Here is a 20,260-nt window from a genome sequence, read left to right as displayed (position 1 = left end):
GAAGCTCTTCAGTCTCATTACTAAGGAAATGACGTTTTTGAATTTAGTCTCTTCTGCTTTATGTGCTTTGTCAAATTTACTACTGAAAATTTAAAAAAAAATCCACCAAGAGCTGATTCGCTGTAACTTCACTAATATAAAATACGCTATGTAAACTCCATCCACAGTAATATCTGAATTTAATACACAACAAGGAATCACGCCAAACAACAACCAGTTATATATCATCTCTGCATAAACTGGTCACTGGTATTTCTAAAATAATATATTTTGGCTATAATAGCACAACTGTAGTAGTTTATCCATTTAACACACCATCATTTAATCTTAAATATGTTTTTATGAGTCTTTCCCATGAGATTGAATAAAATGCATTTATTGCAAAAATTCATCACTTCATACAAGTCAAAATGTTTCTTACTTGTTTTCTTCAAGAAAACTATTTATTCAACCAAAGTAATCATATGTACACACAGGATAAGAATTACTGAAGCATCCCATCTTTAATAACCATGACCATCTTCTTTCAAGCTCCCGAGAGAAAAAAAAAACTTCAATCCAAAAGCTGGCCTCTTTAAAATGTGTGCAGAAGAATGTATGCAGGTCTTAATCATGAGTTCAGCAGTTTAATTTTGACATATTCCACTCTTAGTCATTGTATGGAGAAAATGTTCAAGATTTTCATTAGGAAACTGGAAAATGAAAATAGATCCAAACTTCTACTGTACAGAATAGAAAACACTCAGGAGATTCACGGATTTAAATCTGGAATAAGGTTGTGTGGATTATCGCTGGACTGGAACAATGTTGCACCTGAAAAACAACAAAAAAATAAATAATTGTAATGTTAACAGTTATTCTAATAACAAATAGTCTCACTAACTTCTTCTGCTGCCTACATGTGACAGAATGACAGTTTTTGTGTCGCTTTGTGCGCTCACCCTAGCAGACCCCTGCCGGACCACCGCTGTGGAGTCAGGCTCATCTGAACCTTCTGGCCGTCTCTTATCACAGCGACCCGTAAAGGTTTCTGAAAACGAACATTATGCTGCCGTTTACAACGGCTGATAGGCATGTTCAAAAAGTACAATCATGGTAAAAGCAATCAAGCTCACGTTGTTTTTGAAAGTAAAGTGAAATAAAACGTGAAAATTGAATTGCTAAGCTACAGCAAACTGCAAGATCAATAATACTAAAAACAATTTATTTTTCAATTTAAACAAGCGAAATCAAATTAAACTTACTCCTTCACTGTGTTGCACCACTGCAGCAATGTTCTGCAGATTCTGAAAGTTGTTTGTGTTTACAGAGCCAAACTCGATGACTTCATCTCCTACTTTGAGCCCCTGTAAGAAAATACAAACAGTCAGGCTCAAAGAAATTGAAACATTAAGCATGAATGTCAGCATAAATGTTGGTTTATCTGAAGGTTTGACTAAGTTAAAGAGCAGAGAAGATGTTCCTCACAGCTCCAGAAGCAGGTGAGCCGTACGTGACGGCATCCACTCGAGCAAAGGGAGGAGGCAGAGTGACCTGCTCCTCCATCGGCTCCTCCTGGCTTTCTGCCTCGTCTCGTTCCCGCTTGGCTTTCTCTCTAGCGTGGAGCTTGTGCAGAGCTTCTTCAATCTCTGCCATGATGGCTTTGTGGTCATTTTGTAGGCCTGAGACACAAACAAAACAAAAGCCTAACAGCTTAAGTGCAAGAACAAACATTGCAGTCGAAGTGCCGTGAAGAATAATAATGCTCTCTTTTCAAAGAGAAAGCCAAGCAGAAAAACTGACAGCTAACCAACTGTTGTATTCTAGCTACGTTTCACATGGGAAAGAGTTTCAAACAGGAGGGTCACTTATATTATTTGAAGAGCCTTGCAAACATTCTCCAACTGTTTGAACAATAAACTTTTTGTGATTTGATGTGATAGGCCAACACAAAACAGTACACTATCCTTTAAGGGGAATGAAAATTATGCATAATTTTTTTACATATGTTTTTTTTAGGGTTTTTTTTTTTTTTTACAAATAAAAGTCTGAAAACAATGGCGGCCATTCATACCCAGCCCCTCTATGTCTGATTGAACTCGCCTTTGTAAAGTTCACAATAATGCCGAAGATATTTATTCACCCATTCAAATAATTGAATGTAGGTCTGTCAGTCACTTCCTGTGTGGTAGCCTGTCGGGATGTTGTCACCTATAAAATAAGTCTGGTTGTAAAATGTTCTTGTTACTAAATGTTCTTGTCTGTCTTGTCTGTTAGTGGTATTATAAGAAAGTGGAAGTGATCGGAAACAATAGCAAGTCTCTCCACAGTGGTTGGCTAAATCACAGCATAGGGCCAACAGAGTCTGAGTTGCATAAAACACCAGATCTGCAGAGTTCACCAACTTTCTGTAGTATAAATAGCTACAGAATTTCAAACTTTATGTTCTTCAGATTAGCTTAATGGATGACTGTGAAGCTATACCCAGCATTATGTCACCAACTGCAATGCAAAGTGTCAGATGGAGTTGTGTAAAGCACATTGACACCAGACTCTCCAACAGTGGAGACCTGTTTTCTGAACTGATTAATCATTTCTCTCTGTCTGGCAATGCAATAGACAACTCTGCGTTTGGCTGTTTGCAGGAGAATAACACTGCTTTTGATTGCTTCATGTCACATGCAAAGTTTGGAGCAAAGGGGGTTGTAGTGTGAGGCTGGGTACCAATGCACAAAGCAAGGTCCATTAAGATATGGAGGAGAGAGACTGGTGTGCACGAACTTCACTGTCTGCACAGAATCCACACCTCAAGAGCAGAAACTGCAACTCATGCCTTCTTGTCCAACATCAGTGTTTGACCTCATAAAAAGAATCTGTTAAAACCGCAAAGGGTGGTATCTATTATGTGGATTAAGCATGGAGATGTCATTCAAGTTTGTGAGGAAAAAGGAGCGAATACTTCCGACAACACAATGTAGTTCAACTTCAGAAAGACTGAATGGAAAGTAAACTAAACTTGTGAGATGACTGAAGTGGCTGTAGTTCACCCAGGAACTGCTTATAGAGAAACACAAAGACAAACACATCCTTACATGATATATTGTGCCTCGCGTCCCTGATCGTGTACAAATTAACATCTGCTCGGGGATAACCCTCAGCGTCAACCAGAGGACCCTCAACTCCGACACCTTGCTATAAACAACAAGAGAAACAAGTTCAGCGCAGCGCAGGACTAGATAACTTCAGAGTGCGGGAACAACTTACGTCTTCTAAAACGTCGTGGTAAGCCTTTATCTGCTCTTCAATTTCATCTTTCTTTTTAATAAGGTTCTTCACGTCGTCCATTGTTATTTCACAGCCCTCAGCTCTGTTTTCTCCTGTCATCTTCATGGCTGCTAAACAATCTCTCTTCCGGCTACAAGCGTTTCTATGACGCTACTTCCGGTGCAGCGACCCCAACTGTCCAAATGTAGACACTACCAAAATATAAAACCTTTTACTTACAGAAAGCAAAAAATATAATGCATTTGTACATTTTCATTATTACTCTCGTGTAAATAAGACACACAATTCTTCAGTGGTTTAATAAGCCAAAATAAAATTTTGGGGAAAGTTCGTGTGTCTTTTAATATAACTGACTGTCTTCATGCTTGCATGTCCAAGCAGGTTCCAGCTGTTTCTATAACTCCATCAGTGCAGCACCATCTGGAACAGACTGGACTTTGATCGATCTGCTGCATCTGATAAGCAGATGTCATGATGTTCTAATCTTTTTGGTAGCAAGTGCTCTACGGGAAGTGAGCTAATATTAGACATTTAAAATATCTCCATTTTTCTTTACAAACTTAAACTCCTGCTGTGTAAATTGAAATGAGCTTAATTTAGTTTTCCTGGGAATCACTGAAAATGTTATATTTAGCATAACCACAGCTCATGAGAACTGCTTCACATTTACATAACAGTAGAGTGGACAAGCCTTTTTCACCTGTGTACAGGTGTTCCAGCCCAGGAAGCATAAACTACATTCCACAGCTGCTCTGCATTTTTTTGGTTAGTTTTCTCTTGCAGTTAAGGTACCTTCAGGAATAGGTCTGGCTACTCCATAACATCAATCTTGTTGGTATGAAATAAAATCATGCTTACTTTCTGTTTTGTATGGTGGTGTTTTGTTCAAACACCCATTTCAAATTTAATTCCTCTTTGCCACATGGCCTCTTACAAAGTATTTAGATTTATCCAAATATGGTTTCCCTTTTCTCTTCATGTTTGTCATCATTTCCTCTTCTCAATAAATTTAAACCTGGATCTTGTCCATAAAACTGAAGTATCTAACTCACATCAGTGGTCTGCTCTGCAGCTAGTCTCAACTTAAATTTTATAACAGCAAAACATGTCAAATCAGGGTAAAATTTAAAATCAGTCATGCATAATCTATAAATCAAATTGCTTTAATCTATACTTTGATTTGATTATTGAACAAAAATATAACTTTAATTTTCTTCATAAATCAGCAACTGTAAACATCTTTTGTACACCATCACATATGGAAATGGGTTACATAAAATTGCAAAGAAAAACATTTTATAAGTTAGACAGCTCTGAGAAACCTTTGCCACAAACATCCCCTTGCAAACTTGTAGTGGTTGATACTAGTTCACATTTTGACCTGTCACCATAAAGTCATCGCGGTGTACGACATGAGGGAAAATATTTTGTGCTCAGCACCTCTGAGTGTTGTGTTAGAAGTGCCTGTGTGTTAATACGTATTTTTAAACTAAGCTGGAATGTGTTTTAATGACTTCATTAAAGTTAAAATAACTTGATAAAGATAATTAGGCCCTTCAGACGCCTCAAAACAAATGCGCCCCAAGTTTCCTTCATGTTTTTTCCTTCATCCTCATTTCTTCAGCTCATGAGTCACGTCTCTTTGTTTGGAAACTTGTGCAAATCTGTCAGTGGAATGTAGGTCTCGTTTGTCCAGCAGCGTTCGTCTGTTAGTGCTGACCATGAGGTACCACGCCAGGGGGGGTTCTGATGCCTCTGGTGGGCTATCAGATCGTTTCTTTTACAGCTTCGCTCTCAGGCTGCTGTTCCTCCTCCTCCCTCTGTTGGAATCCATCCTCAGCTGAAGAGGTCACGACCTCAGAGGCCTCCGCCTGAGATGTTATCTCCTTCTGTACCTTATCAAACTGGCTCGTTGCCTCATCCAGCTGGGAATTAACTACTTGGACCCATTTCTGCAGCTGCATGTTCAGAGCATCCACACCTTGGTGCAGCTTCTCCTGCCTTCCTTGTAGCTCTTCCAGCAGCTTCTGAGTGGCATTGGCCTTCTGCTGCCTCCTTAACGCAGCAGGGGCGCGCTGGCCTCGCATGTAGCCGTCAAACTGCTCAGGACTGAGGTTGAGAGCCGGTCCGTCCAGTTTCTCAATGAAAGCCACCGCACAGGACTGAAGCAGGGGACAAAGACAAGCTTGGGTTATCTCCCCAACTCTGCGGCGTGTGAAGGACGAGCGCTTTCGTACACAACTTACCAAGTTTGTGAAATAGTAGCCGCTCTCTCCAGCCATGAGGCTGTGAGGGAGGCCAAAACGAATCATGTACTGCATGTTGGAGTGGAGGCGAGGCGGATTGGCTTTCAGCACCACGTACACCAGGCTCGTCAGGAAGTCATCCGCGTTAGCAGGCTCGTTGTTGGAGGTGGACAGCGCTTCAAAAATGTGCTGACTGCACTTTGACACACAGGCTAGCTTGTCCTGCGGTGCTCGCTTGGCATCCATTTCTATTATGGCTGATTTAAATAAAAAAAATAAAAAAAGATAAATGAACCATGACAATATTATAAACCCCTGGTTCTCAGGCACTTTATAACAAGAACCACAAGATATTTCAAATTGCGTCTGCCACAATGGGTTGGACTTCTAAGTTTTTTGTGTTGACTCTAGAAAAAACTATTAACTGTAACGATGGTTATTTTTGGTTGATTCGCTCCACATTAGTTTAGTTATTCATTTACTTTTCAAATTGTTGATAGTTACTAATATTTCCTCTGAGTGTCCCTTGTGCCACATTTTGAGAACCATGGCATCAAATTATTTCAATGCATTCACATGTCTTTAACTTCATTTAGTTGCTTAATGCTGTGACAGTTAAATAATTAAGCAAAGAGATGGACAACACTTTTACTCAAGTTAGTTAAAGACTGAAAGCTTCTAAATGTCCACAATCGAGTCAGTAAATGAGGTAAATCACCTGTTATGGCAGGCAGGAAGGGGTCGCCTGTGACTGGGGTGTCTTCATCCGGAAAAGGCACACTCAGCATTTGTGGTGTGACCCAGTTTAGGGAGCTGAAAAGGAAAATGATCAATGAGAAGCAAGACTTGAGAGCCAATGTTTAAGGAGTTCCTACAAAATTACCAGTTTAAAATGTACACATTTTCAAACTTCAGACTTTGCAACCTAGTTTCATGTATGCAGAGAAAACCCCCCCATAAATTAATAGGTTGATGTAAAGATCATCCGATTGAGGGCTTCACTAAAATTTCCACATGCACTTTTTAATGCATATGGAATCAGAATGTAGAATCTTAGGTTATATTTTAATTAGCAAAAATGATTTCTGAGGAAGAGGAGAATGAAAACCTTTTTCTGTATTCTACTTTGTTAAAATATCAAAATCTGGAAAAAATAATTCAAACCAATTCGATCTTTTTCCAGACTGTGAAGAAACCCCGAGTTCATAACTGCAGAAGGCATGAACGTCGCTAATTACATTTGGAGATGAGTTACTAATTTCTTAACAGCGTTACCGTATTCGGCGCTGAAGAGCCAGGTCCTTCTGTTCGTCATCACAGCTGTCATGGCAGAAAACCCATTTGTGCAACCGAGTCATTATAAGCTTCTCCACATGCTCCATTATCTGAGTGACCTGAGTCTCTGGGAAGCCTAAAAAAAAAAAAAAGACTACTAAACATCTTTCTTCTAGATTTAAGAAAAAACAGATCCGAACAAACTGCGACAATTGTACTCACTTCTAAAATATTCAGCAAAAGACTGATAGAAATCCTGGACAAGGTCCGACTGCTTCTGTACTTGCAGATTCTGAAAATGGTGCCAGGCTTTGATAAGGATGTCACTTTTTTTTTTTAAAAAGGAAGCAACTATAAGTACAGATATTCGTGGACATAGTTACATGATAAGCCTCCATTGTGTTGAGGAAAGCTGTGCAGCGGGACTGCAGACGCTGAGAAGGTGGACTCCGCAGGATCTTCAGAAAACCGGTGAAGTCTCCGGGCTCAAGGCTCTCATAGGCTTTTAACATCTTAGTGTGGCTTTCAGAGGTCTCTGGAAAGACAAAAAAGTGGACGCAAGATCAAACAATCATCCACAAGATTATTTCTGCAAAACTGCACATGATCATCTCTAACAACTTCCAGGTTCGTTTAGGAGGAGTAGGAGTTTTCCAGCAAAACAAGCACAAACTTTCATGACGATAATATTAACCTATATAGCCAACAAGCAAAACGCTATGCGAGGAGGAAAACCTGGACACATCATTCTGACAACCTACCTGTTAGCTGACATATAACGACTTTACAGCCTTTAAGTTCTTATTCCATTATTTTTATATTTTATAGGGAATTCGGTCAAGCCCAAAACTGAGAAAAAGAAGCTTAGGACCTTAGAAGGCCAACCTTGGGGTTTTGGAGGTGAAGAGCTGCCCCAGAACAGCCGCCTCACTGTGCTTATTCGTCGACCCTTCTCAATGTTTTTCTTCTCCTCAAATTTGGAGAACGTGGGTGGGACTCCATCGCTGCTGGGTCTGTAAGGAGGATGGTACGTCAGGATCATGTTTCAAACAGAAAAGCTGATGGTGTGATATAAGTAAAGCGTCCACCTCGTGTCTTGTCTTTGTGATCCAGGCGGGCGTGATCTCTCTCTCCAGCACTTGGAGCAGAAGCCTTTCCACGCTGGGTTTCCATAATACCCACAGGCGTTCTTACAGAGCAGTTCCTCCTGGGAAACTCTGAGCCCTCTTTGTTTCTCTGTCCACATGATGACGTTCTCTTAGGTCACCTTAATAGATGAATCATAAAGAGGTGTTGGGAAGAGAAATTAAGTGGCAAAATATTGACAGAAACCGATGCATGAACTCTGCACCCAGGCCTCCAACACAGTGTTCGTGTAAACATTTCATATAATTTCAGATTCCAACTTTGATTTATTTTAAACTCATAGTACAGATGGAGAGGTGGACAAATAGATAGAGGAGTGGATGGATAGACAAAATAATTGGTGGACAGACATGTTGGTGGACAGATGGACACATAGAAAAGTGGAAGGAATAATAAGACAGAAAATAATTATTTTTTCCAGATTTTTATTTTCTTTTTCTCATTCATGTTTACTTGATACGTTTGTAATCAGATTAGGCAGCTACATTACCTTGGATAAATAAAGACACATTTAAGTGGCTCTAAAAAAAATAATTTTAAGAATTAAGATTTATTTTGCAAGAAACAGACAGAATAATCTGCTCCAGTTATTGCAATAACTGGAGCAGAGAAGAGAAAAGTTGAACAAATTAAGATACAACCCCATAGATTTGACATCTTACTTAAGTTGTGTGGGCTGTAATACAACTTTAAATTTGTCGAAACAAAGAGTTGTAGCAATTTTCATCATCATAATAAAAATAATTATCATCACACTGCTATATTAATCATTTTCAACAAGAAATTGGTTAATAGAGTTTCAAATTTGTAAGACAAGTGCCAGTATTTTTTTTACTAGTACACAAAATGAGCCATACCATAATAACCACTGCATTAGTCCTGAACAGGCCCCGCTTTTGAAAGCTCTGATTTCATACATCTTTTAGGATAATATTCATAATATTATGGCTTATTTTTATTGCTTTCTTCCTCTGAGAGAAACTAGGGGTAATCATTTTGATCTAAATTTGAAAACACTCATGTTGCAAACCTTTTTTATTCACTGTCTGTTCTCCAGTCTTTCCATAATCTGTTGTCCAGTTATTGAGTTTATAAGATCTAAAATCTCTTAATCTCAGCCTGGTTGTACAAAACACAAATTCAGGAATGTTTGTTGTCTCAACTTCACAAGTTGTTCCAATTAAGATTAAATCAGAACAATGCTTCATCAACTTGTCTAAAACAGCAAGGATTGCCAATGGGTGTTTGTTTTTTTTGACAAAGTGTAAAAAGTTTTGTTACTACTGCGTTATTGGTGTAACAAATGATAATCAGAGCTTTAGTTTTTATGGAAAATATGCATGTCTCTCAATAAATTAAATCATTGAAATGTTTATTTATTTCTGTAATTCAATTAAAAAAGTCAAACGAATATGCCCTTGGACACAAGGTGATTTCAAGGGTTATTTCAATTATTTTAACAGGTATTGCTTGCAAATAGCGAAAACCCCAATTTTTCTTTCTCAGAACATTTGAAAATTATAGAAAACTAATTTACGACTATGTCCTCACAATCATGTGGACCACTTGAGAGCTGCCCTGCAGTCGGTGACCGTCACTAGGAGGGTGAGCCACTAAAGTTTGCATTTCATTTGGAAGCTGTGGTCCCAGATTGGAAATGAGAAGTGGAGACACACACAATCCAAGTTGCTTGAAGTCAAGCATGGAGTTTCCACATTCAGTGATGATTTGGGTTCACATGTCGTCTGCTGAGGTTGGTCCACTATATTTAATCAATTCCAAAGTCAGAACAACTAGTGTTTACAGCGCTTCATGCTTCCTTCTGATGATAAGCTTTGTGGCTATTCTGATTTCCTTTTCCAGCAGTACTTGGCATCTGCCAACAGGGCCAAAGACGCCAAAAGCTGGTTCAATGACCACAGTGTTGCCGTTCTTGATTGGCCAGAAAACCGCCCTGACACAATAATCTTCAGAGAACTGTCAACATGAGAAGGTCGCTCTCAAAGCAACCTGGGTTTCCATTACATTCTGCAGAGCAGGGGCTGATCGCCTCCATGCCGCGCCGCACTGACTCGCAGTAACTCATAAAAGGGGGTCCAACCAGGAGAGACAGTATTTATTGAGGTGCACCTGTAATCTCAGACAGAAAACAGTCAGAAGCAACTTGAAAATAGTTGTAAGTTTAAAGAACTTCTAAGATTTTCTGGCAACATTTCAAACTACAAATAAATTCTACGGGGTTTTGTAAAAGCCTAAATAAATTTAATGCAGATTCCCTGGTTAAATAGCAAGTGAAGCTCCAGAAATTTTAGTTTATGAGAATTGGCGTTAGCCGTTTGCTAATCGCTGTAAAGTCAGAGCGGCTGACCGTCAGCTGACGGTTGCTGGAGCTAATGCTGGCTGACTCAAAGTAACACTTCAACCTTTGCATAAAACAATCAATAAATCCGTCAATAAATCATTGCTGCTCACCTGTCAGTCAACGAGCGGGGAGAATCATCCCAACCTTCAGCAGGTTTCTTCACTTAAAGAAAGGTTTCTGTCATAAACTCTTCATAATTCACTCAATCTCAGTAACAACCATTAAATAAGTCGATAGAGTACACGGAAATGCCTGAGGATATAAAATACCAATAAGGAAAATGTGATGTGCCAACGAAAAGTTAAGCAGATTTGACGCAGTCAGAAGTTCGACCACTTCTGAAACCTGTGGAACCGGAAGAACGTAGGAAGGAAACGCTGTAAAGTGAAAGACACTTCAATGTAAAATCATGCTTTCAAAATAAAAGTTGTATGTGCGGTCGCTTCTTTAATCTGCCACAATTGCTCCAAAAAGATCTCGTTACAATTAAAAATAACTCATTTTTACGTTAGATGAATAAAATGGGTCATAACTGACTACTCATGTCTCTGTTAGATCATGGTCTTTTTATGATTGCATTTTATTCTGAAATCCCTGTAAGACATTCGTCTGTCAATGAAGAAGGCTTGACATTTAGAAGACAGGAATTTATTAAGACTCAAAAATGGTCATTATTCTGAGAACACTACACGTTTTCTGTGATATTTATTCAAAGTTAGTCATTAATTCTTATGTGAAAGCGGATAAAATATGCTGTTTTTACGACCAATATATTGTTGATGACAATAACCATAATATCAAAGTGGAGCTTAACTCAGTAAATTAGGAGAAATTTAATCTGAGATTAAAATATAAAAACAAAGCAAAAGACATATGACAAAAACTGAAAATCGAAAAAAAATGTCACTTGACATAAAGAAAATAGTCAGAGAATTAAAAAAAAAAACCCAGAGGAAAATTTCAAATAAACGTTCAGAAGTCATTTACAAGCTTTAACGTTCTTTGGTTCTTGCCAAAAAGATTTAATCTTTTTGATTCTGACTTTTATTCTTGTAAAATCCTGAATATTGAAGGTTTTCACAAAGGTATTTTGTAGAGGTTCTGTACTCTACGTTATATATAAAAGTGAACATATTTGCATATTTTGTGTGCTTTTAATACTTTTAAGGTTACACCTAAATCTACCACACTTTTTCCTTCCATTAAGTTATCCATTAATACAGTGATACACTATCAGCTACTTAGGGAAATGTCAGTCTAGCTTTCCCTCCCATGTGGAGGGTGCTGCGGTCTTTGCAGTATCCTAATGGTTGTAAATACACAATGAAGACCATAACATGGCATTTCTCTAATAAAATTCATTTTTATTGGTACGTAAAAATCTTAATTCAAAGAGGATTTAAATTTTGTTTTTTTTATACCTGTAAACCATAATAATCATAACAATCTCCTGAAATATATCACCATGGGCAGTGATTCTATTAGTTTAATATTCCGTTACATCTTAATTTGCCTAGAATCATGGTCAATTATGCTTTTAATTTGAAAAAGTTTGACCGGAACACACCCCATTTTATTGTATCGTTACTAAGCAACGAAACGCTTCGCTGGTAAAAAAAAAAATTGTCCCAACGGTTTTTGGTTTTGTTCCTGCCGCAGAACAGCCAAATAATTAGATCAGTTTAAACGTGAAGTTGAACAGACTCAACTTGGAAGAATCCAGAAGAAACTTTTCAAAGTTCATCATCATAAAGTTAAGAGTATTTTGTCTTCTGGCATTATGTCAGCAAGCAGCGAGCCTACAGAGCATCCAACCTTGATAAGTGCAAAACAACAGCAGAACAGTGGATATGCAGGTAAGGAAGAAAATGTCCAAACAACACATAGCATAACCAACGTGCATGGGCAGTCTCAAGTCTACACAGCAACCCAAGACACACTCTTCTCAAATGAAGCAGCTCGTCCTGCAATGCATGCCTTGGTGAGTATGCGTAATGAAATATTCAAATAATAACCTCAGAAATTCAGAGAGTGGAACTAAGCCTATAATATAGACAGTTATTTAAAGCGTTTCTTTTTTCTTTTTCTTTTTCCTGTTCAAGTAGATGAATACGGTTGTCAAACTAATGAAAACCCATAATTTACTTAAAAAATTTAAATATTATATGATAGTCATAAGGTTTTAGTTTACCTCATCACTGTCGGGATACCGAGTCCTCAAGGTAGCTCTGTCTGAGCATTTTGGGGTGGTAATTAAAGGGTTAAAGGAGATAGCCATTTCAAAGGTGCCATATCAAAGTAGAATAATGGAAATAATGGAAAGTTAAGTGAAATGGAAAAGTGTAGTTGAAAAAGTTATTTTTGAATTGATTTTTATTAGCAAAAAGAATTAAAATTAACAGGAATAATCACTTGTACTATGTCCCACAGTCTGTAAGCTAATGTTTACATATTCTTATGTTTTGAATAAAATTATACATTATACAGACAATTCCTGAGATGCAACTGCATATGGGTGTGTAAAAGCACAGAAAATATGTAATACAAATATTCCATTTATCATAATAAAAATATAATTTAAACTTTTACCGGTTCTCTTCTTGCTCTCATTCAGTCACTGGAGAGGGTCTTCGGGATGAATCCTGTCCTCCCTGTCTATAGTCTGCAAGACAGCGATCAGCTTATTTTCCTCTATGCCTCGGCTCATGTTGGGATCATATTCAATCACACCTTAAATTCCCAGTACATTCTGCAGGTAAAAACACACGCTGGGTATTCAAGTTCTCCCAAATACGAATCATTATTTAATTTGAGGATTACAATGTGGTGAAAGTATCATACAAACAGCAAAAGTGCTCAAAACCCAATTCTACAAAGTGCATATCTGGGTTGATTTTATTATATGCCACTACAAAGCAACAGACAGTGGGTTTTGAGTTGACGTGGCTTTCTAACATAAATTAGAAAATGATTTCAGTTGTAGATCTGGCTGCATTCTTAATGTTGTTGCCCTGCTGAAAGGTGAACGTCAGCCTTAGTGTCAAGTCTTTTTCGGAACATCACGGGTTTTCTTCATGTTTTGATCTAAAACATTACATTGCAGTTGAACGATTATGGTCAACTGCCACTACCAGCTTGGTGATGTGTAGTATAATATTATGGTATGTTGGATACTGTTTCGCAATCTGGCCCAATCTGGCAATGAGCCCATGCACATTTCTTTGTTTGTTGTCTTACTCATTAGCATGTGTTTATTCCACTGGTTCAATCTTGAAACAGTGGAATAATAATCTCAACTGCATGGTGAGATGTTCTATCGTCTTTAGGGTCACTGCTGTCCTATCTCATGCATGTGTGTGAGTGAGGACAGACGCTGGATAGCAACAGTCGACAGAGGGCCAAGGAACATGGTGATTATATGGGACTCCTACTCTGGGTAACACTTCATTTTTTAGTAGATGTAGGTATTCCTTGTGTCCTGTCCTGACTATGATTCATGAGGCTAATCTTGTTTGTGATAAATCTTCCAGTATTCCTGTGAACACATTGTTTGAGTGCCACCCTGACAGCAGTGTTGCTGCTGTGGGGTTTTCAAATGACACAAAATACCTAGCAACTCTTGGGGATGCAGAAGATCAAGTGAGTATGAAAGGATAAGTGCTGATAGATTTATTAACAAATAGCAAATATTAATAAAAAAAACTTTTGAAAGCTGTATTTTTAATCAAATGCTCTTAGTGAGAAACCAGGTCTTGGTAATTTTGACAGCGGTTTACATGGTAACATTATCAATGCAACCTTAATAGTAATTTTTTTTCTTGCTGGATTTGACAACACTGTTCACAATGTGCATCTAATTATCTGTTATGATTGCAGCAGAGTGTGGTTATTTGGGATTGGACCAGTAAAGAGCAGAAATGTCTCTGCCATGTTGAACTCAATCCCAAAGATGGTTTTCAAGTAAGCATGCTTTCTTTTCTTCAATCATCTAAATCCTGTGTTTTGTATCGATGAGGTATTGGATTATGATGTTAATTTATTTTGCAGGATCACATCATCTTTAACCCAAATGATAGCACTCAGCTTCTCAGTGGCAGTAAAACTCACATATTAATCTACAAATGGGTATCTTCACATGATCGCTTTTTGGAAAACATAAATATGCAGCCGGCATAAAAGAATTTAGTGTATCTAAAAACCTTTTGTCTTTTTTCAGGACACTGAAGGCTTGAAATATTTTGCACTGAAGCTCAAGAAAGTAAACATATTTGTTGAAGGTTTATATTTAAACTATTGTTTGCTTGTTTTATCTAAACGCTGTTTCGTACGTTGCAGGTCACCCCTGCAACTGATCCAGATGTATCTGCTCAGCTTACTACTGATCCCAGTAAAAGCATCCCCTTTGCTGACTTGTGTCTAAGTCGTTCAGTGTTTCACTGGAAAAAGCTTCAGGTCCTGAAAGCCATCGGAAGCTCGATTGTGGTGTGGGAAATTGGTAAAAACTTGATTGAAAAACAGTCCCAGTGCTTCGGTAGAATCCAGACAGTCCACATCCAACAAGAGCCCATCACTGTTCTCACCATAACTGACACGTACGCAGAGCCGTGAATATTCACTGTGTTTGACCATTTGCTTGTACCTCAAATTGACCTTGTAACCAGTTTGTTTATGTCGTCTGATCTTACAGTTATATAGTAACCGGTGACATACAAGGCAATGTCCGGTTTTATGACGAAAACTTCCTGCTTGTCAGCTGGTACACGGATTTCAACCAGGATCCCGTAGTATATATTTCCTTTTCCAAGGAATTACCAAAAGAGACTAATGAAGAGGACTACTTTCAGGATGTGGACCCTTTGATTATCAGGTAGAAGATGTGCCCCTTAAAACCTTTCAAAGTTTTTAATGTTACAAACAAAAAACTGCTGTTTCATTGAGTTTATAAGACAAACCAACACAAAGTAGCAGACGACTGATTTTGATGGAGGGGGAAAAAAACGTGGTTTAAAAAAAAAAAAAAATTGATGAGAATAGCATGTATTTGTACTCCAGAGGCAGTAGAACCACCTGTTGCTGTAGTTGCAGCTGCATACATTGTTAGGTAGTTTGTAGTGTTAAGTATTAAGAGGCTGAACTTTTTTTTTTCTTTTGTCATTCTTCTTTTCAAAATAGCTCAGATTGAAAGGTAAGCTTGTGTGCACATTAATTTTCAAGTGTTATGATGTAGTCGCAAGCCAAGTTGCTTTACAACATGCATTCAGTGTTGTGGAAACTATTCCATTGCAGCTTTTATGTATTTTTAGGGTCATTATCCTACCGGACAATAAACGTCCACCCTAGCCTGTAGTTGTAGTTGCTTCTCTGCTTAATGCTCCATTATCCTCCCTTTAAGGTGGAATCACAGGTCCTGGTAGGTTTTCAGATGTACCAGGTTCCTTTCATTGTTAGATAATAAATTAAACAGAGCTCTGTGAGATGTTCAAAGCTTGGGATGTTATTTTATAACCCCTTTTAACATCTTTATCCCTGGCCTGTCTGCACCAGTCGTTGGTCTTCATGATGCCATTTGTTCACAGTTTTCTCTGAGGTCTTATGGATTTATGCTGAAATTAGTCATTTTCATTCCAAGTCACAGTCGTGGACCACTTTGTATTGTTCAATCACATAAAATCCCAAACAAAATACATTGAAGATTGAGGCTGTAATTTGACAAAAGTATTTTTGCAGTGCGCTGTTTTTTTTATTTTAGTCTCTTTCCTTGTAGGAATTTCATCACTTCCACAATCAATGCCAAAATCATGCATTTGAACACACAGACCGGAGTCATTCAGACCGTTCTTCAGAATGATTATGACCCTCTCCATGCACTGACATGCCATCCTTTTCAACCAGTTGTAGCCTTTGGCAACCTACAAGGCATGCTAAGACTATGGGATTATAACTGCAAAGCGATCATTGGCAACAGGATCTTTGAGACAGAAAAGCAGATTCAGTCTATTACCTTTGACCCAAAAGGTGAGCAGGTCTGCTTCTTGAAAGATGCATGAGACTGCTTCCGATGTCCTGATTTATCTGCTGTTTGCAATATGGTTGACATCTAAAATCCATCAGTTGTCTTTTTGTCTCTGCGCAGGTTTATTCTTGGCAGTGGGCTTTAGGACTGGAGCTGTTTACATACTGGATGCCACCACTTTGCAAAATAACCCTCAGGAAATCTTCAACTGCATTAAAGACAGCATCCATCTGATCACCTTCTCTCATGACTCGCAGTACCTTGCCACTGCAGTGAGTTTGCGTCATCAGGTTTTTTACTCAGTGAAACTAGCGATGCACCATTGATCAGCTGTTAAAGTTGCAGTTAAACTAAAAAGAGTGTCCTTATTTCCATCATTGACCACTGGTTTTATTCAGAAAAAGTGACAAAATGACTGGGCTTAATCTTCCTTGTGTCTCCTCGCTTCTAGGATGCTAGTAGAGTGGTATCGCTTTTCCGCAATGAGGGTCACACAGACTCTTCGCCTCGGTGGATGTTTGTGGGCAGGTACTGCTCTCACTACAAGCCCATCCAAGACCTTCTTTTTGGGGTTCAGCTGTACAGCGCCAAGCCACGACTGCTCTCAGTGGGACTGGACCGTCAACTAGTTAAGTCACACAGTTTATTTTAATGCTTTCTGATCCACTTATTGTTGCCTTTTACTTTACTTAATGTTGCGTTTTGTTTTGCATTGGGTTACTAAAAATTAATTGACTTTCTGATCATATTTTAATTTAATGAAGTACACTTGTACGTAACTCTGTGTATGTGTTGTATGGAGCAACAGGTGGAGTATGACTTGGAAAAGAGTGAAAGCAACAAGCTCCTCCTCATCAGCATAAAGCGTATAGAGCAAAGTGCCGTGCCCCGGTGCATGACTTGGTATCCTTTTTTCAACCCAGAGGAGTTCCTTCTTGTCTCCTCAGACAATTACAAGATGAAACTTTTCAACAGCACAACCACGATGTGCAGGTCCGTAAAGTCATGAGACTAAATCTAATTTGTCACCTCAAATTACAGCGTAAGTAATACTTTTTTTTTTTTACAAAAATAGAAAGACACTTCTTGGCCCGACCTATGGTTCTCCAATTAGAAAAATTATAGTTCTTCCCAAGGCAACGACATCTAAGACAAAATCACATCACCTGGCATTCATCACAGACAATATGGTCAGTGCTGGAGCAGTATTTTACTGTGGCTAATCTTTAATTGTGAGATCTTTAAAAACTGAAACAGTGATTTCCTGTATCCTTCAGTTGGGTCTCCAGATTTTGCCAATGGACGGGAACCCCTACAAGTCCAGTGCTTTGATCTGCCATCCAACAGGCGTGTCTACCTTTTCCTGCTCCTACGATGGCAAGTTTGTCTTTACTGCAGGAGGATCTGACAGTAGTGCTCTGTCATGGAAAGTGAACTTAGAGTAAGTTTTGCTTCTACCAAGTCAGCAACCAGAGACAGTGTAAGAGCAGAGCCACGACTTGGCCTGAATCCTGTTTCTCTTTCCTGTTACCACAGCGTGCTGGACGCAGCAGCCGCCTTGGGCGGAGCGGACATGGATCCTTTTTATTCACTCATCGAGGGTGGAAGAGACGGCAGGTTTTACAAGGTGAGTTAAAAGTTAAACAAATGCTGATTCTTTAATTTGGCTTACCAGGAGAAGAATCATAATGTTATTATGTTAGCCTTAATTGCATTTATGTTGTGATCTGGGGAGCAGAGGAGTCAACTCGGCTTATCATCCACTCTGTGGGAATATCATCATATTGCCACTGAAACCTACTCTACTACTGACATGTGTGGAAGCACATCTACCAAAGACAGAATAACTCATGGCATAAAAATTAGCATTTTCAACGGTCGTCAGACTGGGAAAGCTGTGTCATATTTCAGTAACTTCTTTTGTGACTCCTTAAGAAAACATTTCCAATGAGATATGCATGAATGATGTCTCCAGTTTAACAAGAGATTCCCTTTCACCCCTACCATGTTAAATTTCTTGGTGTTTGGGACAAAAATAGTGTTTCATCATATCAAGAAACACAGAATGTGCAGCCATTTTCCTTCTCTGGCAACAGAAATCCAAAATCTCCAGTAACAAGAAGCGTTTCTAACTTGTATGGCACTCTGGGAAAACAACCCCACCCCCACACTGGAGTGTATTTTAATCATGTTTAAGGTGTCAATAAGAAAATGCACCGTCAGAAAGTTCAGAAACTCCATAAAAGACTGCTGAAGCTGAAATGTGTGACAGTTTTGTTCCTTTGACAGCTTTGACATCTAAGAGAAAATCACATCACCTGATTGTACATCTCTCTGAAAGAGATGTACAATTCAGTCTTTATTTGAAGCTCATCCTCATGTACTTATTTGAGTTTCTGGTCTTTACAAGATAGAGACAGAGATGTACACCTATTTGTAAAGCCATTTTTTATTTTATTTTAAGAAGACATTCTTAATGTTTAAAGCATTTGCATCTTTAGGAAATGGAGGACTTTTTCTTTTACTGCCAAATTCGTCATCAAGGCACTGACATGATGAAGAGAATAGAAGTATCTACCAAAATTCCTCTATCAGAAGTTCCCTTTTTAATGAGAGCTTTGGGACACTTTCCAACAGAACAAGAGGTATAAGAACAATACAACAAAAAAAACAGTTTCATTCATAAGTACTTTTGTTACAGTTCAGTGTGTTATCTTTACCAGATAGAAGACATGTTCAATGAGATCAAATTCAGCAGATATGCTGAAACTGGAAAGTATGTGACTGATATTGACCTGGAGGACTTCATCAAGCTGTACATCAATCATCGACCGGCCTTTGGCATCTCCAGTGAAGAGCTTCTTCAAGCTTTTAATGTTCTTGGAAAAAAGAATCTTCTCGGGAGCCCTATAATCCAGAAAAGTGAGATGATAAAATTTCTACAGGCTCGAGGTACGCAGACACTTCATCTTTCTGTTCGACTGTTTTCACCTGTGTAACTTTTGCATGAAAGAGGACCCTCCTCTGTTTTAATGGCCATATAAACTTATTGTGATCTGTGATGTGAACCACAGGAGAGCACATGACAGAAGAAGAGGTAGCAGATTGTCTTACCACCCTTTTGGGCGTCAATGAAAAAGAAGGAGAAGAAGAAGAAGAAGAAGAAGAAGAAGAAGAAAAAGAGGCACTTGGTGAGCAAATCAGAAACAATGAAAACAGAAATAATCGAAGCCAAAATCAAACAAGAAAAAATCTTGAAAAATAGCCATCCCTTTTTAATGTGTCTACACAGCTGAGGAATGTTCACTGGGGAGTGTGATCCCAGAAAGGATATCTGTGGAGTTATTTACACATCAGATCCTTGGCTTACCATTGGGGATCAAGCAGAAAATCAAAATTTCCTCTCAGAAATGATGACATCAACAACCTGCTAGCAAGTCATGAAGAATATGTGTTCAAGATTTTACCTTTGAAACTCTTTCAGGATTTCCATGTATAATATGTTCTTACATTTCTACTAAATGTTTATATGTGTGCTTTGATTTAAAAGAAAAAATGTGTTTTGAGGACATCTTCTAGACAAACATGGGTCAGATTAGTTTGAAATGTAGGTAGTATTTGAAAACATAGTTTACTACAAAGATTACAAGTAGCGTGATTTTTTTCTGACACCTTTTTAATTTCAAACACTAAAAATATTGCAACTTAAAACAAAAAAAATGTCTAATGGAAGTCTAACTGAAATGACAATACATTATAAAAATGGACTGTGTTTACTATTAAAACATCTTATATTTGAAATGCAAACAAAACGCAGTTTGTGTATTTAACTTTTACAACTTCAATAAAGTCGAGATAAAAACTACTGAGAGTTTCCTTTTTTGAAAGTGGAATTAAAATACCATCTAGTTGTTGTTTTACATAATGCACAATTTAACAATTAATTCCTAGATC

At 38.3% G+C, this 20,260-nt stretch overlaps 3 protein-coding genes across 4 annotated transcripts; 1 reads left to right on the top strand and 2 right to left on the bottom strand.

Annotated features, from left to right (window-relative positions):
- Window positions 1-411: 411 nt before the first annotated feature.
- Window positions 412-3,418, bottom strand: psmd9 (proteasome 26S subunit, non-ATPase 9). Its single transcript, XM_007547998.2, has 6 exons — window positions 3,244-3,418; window positions 3,072-3,171; window positions 1,468-1,661; window positions 1,245-1,346; window positions 942-1,030; window positions 412-813 (listed from the first exon to the last, which is right to left on the bottom strand). Exons 1-6 carry the CDS (start codon window positions 3,367-3,369, stop codon window positions 786-788), a joined length of 639 nt encoding a protein of 212 aa, XP_007548060.1. The 5' UTR covers window positions 3,370-3,418; the 3' UTR covers window positions 412-785.
- A 990-nt stretch (window positions 3,419-4,408) lies between these two features.
- Window positions 4,409-10,673, bottom strand: LOC103135347 (rab5 GDP/GTP exchange factor-like). Its single transcript, XM_007547997.2, has 9 exons — window positions 10,404-10,673; window positions 7,874-8,052; window positions 7,671-7,798; window positions 7,169-7,320; window positions 7,008-7,077; window positions 6,786-6,921; window positions 6,229-6,323; window positions 5,511-5,767; window positions 4,409-5,426 (listed from the first exon to the last, which is right to left on the bottom strand). Exons 2-9 carry the CDS (start codon window positions 8,029-8,031, stop codon window positions 5,031-5,033), a joined length of 1,392 nt encoding a protein of 463 aa, XP_007548059.1. The 5' UTR covers window positions 8,032-8,052; window positions 10,404-10,673; the 3' UTR covers window positions 4,409-5,030.
- A 1,265-nt stretch (window positions 10,674-11,938) lies between these two features.
- cfap251 (cilia and flagella associated protein 251) lies at window positions 11,939-19,796 on the top strand. 2 transcript variants are annotated; one of them, XM_016669454.1, is made up of 20 exons: window positions 11,939-12,274; window positions 12,908-13,048; window positions 13,620-13,729; window positions 13,824-13,932; window positions 14,173-14,253; window positions 14,341-14,418; window positions 14,510-14,551; window positions 14,629-14,885; window positions 14,981-15,160; window positions 16,058-16,308; window positions 16,427-16,578; window positions 16,758-16,934; window positions 17,115-17,299; window positions 17,382-17,496; window positions 17,584-17,747; window positions 17,843-17,933; window positions 18,808-18,951; window positions 19,030-19,258; window positions 19,381-19,458; window positions 19,596-19,796. In XM_016669454.1, the coding sequence occupies exons 1-20, from the start codon at window positions 12,074-12,076 to the stop codon at window positions 19,718-19,720; spliced, it is 2,910 nt and encodes a 969-aa protein (XP_016524940.1). In that variant the 5' UTR covers window positions 11,939-12,073; the 3' UTR covers window positions 19,721-19,796. The 2 variants fall into 2 exon arrangements, with proteins under 2 accessions (XP_016524940.1, XP_016524939.1); XM_016669453.1 differs by having other exon boundaries at window positions 11,940-12,274; window positions 14,170-14,253.
- The last annotated feature ends 464 nt before the right edge of the window (window positions 19,797-20,260 follow it).

This window comes from Poecilia formosa, unplaced genomic scaffold (assembly GCF_000485575.1).
Source record: "Poecilia formosa unplaced genomic scaffold, Poecilia_formosa-5.1.2 Scaffold25, whole genome shotgun sequence".
Lineage (NCBI taxonomy): Eukaryota > Metazoa > Chordata > Actinopteri > Cyprinodontiformes > Poeciliidae > Poecilia > Poecilia formosa.
Note: the sequence above shows the minus strand (reverse complement) of the source record. Positions and strands in the feature narration are given on the sequence as shown.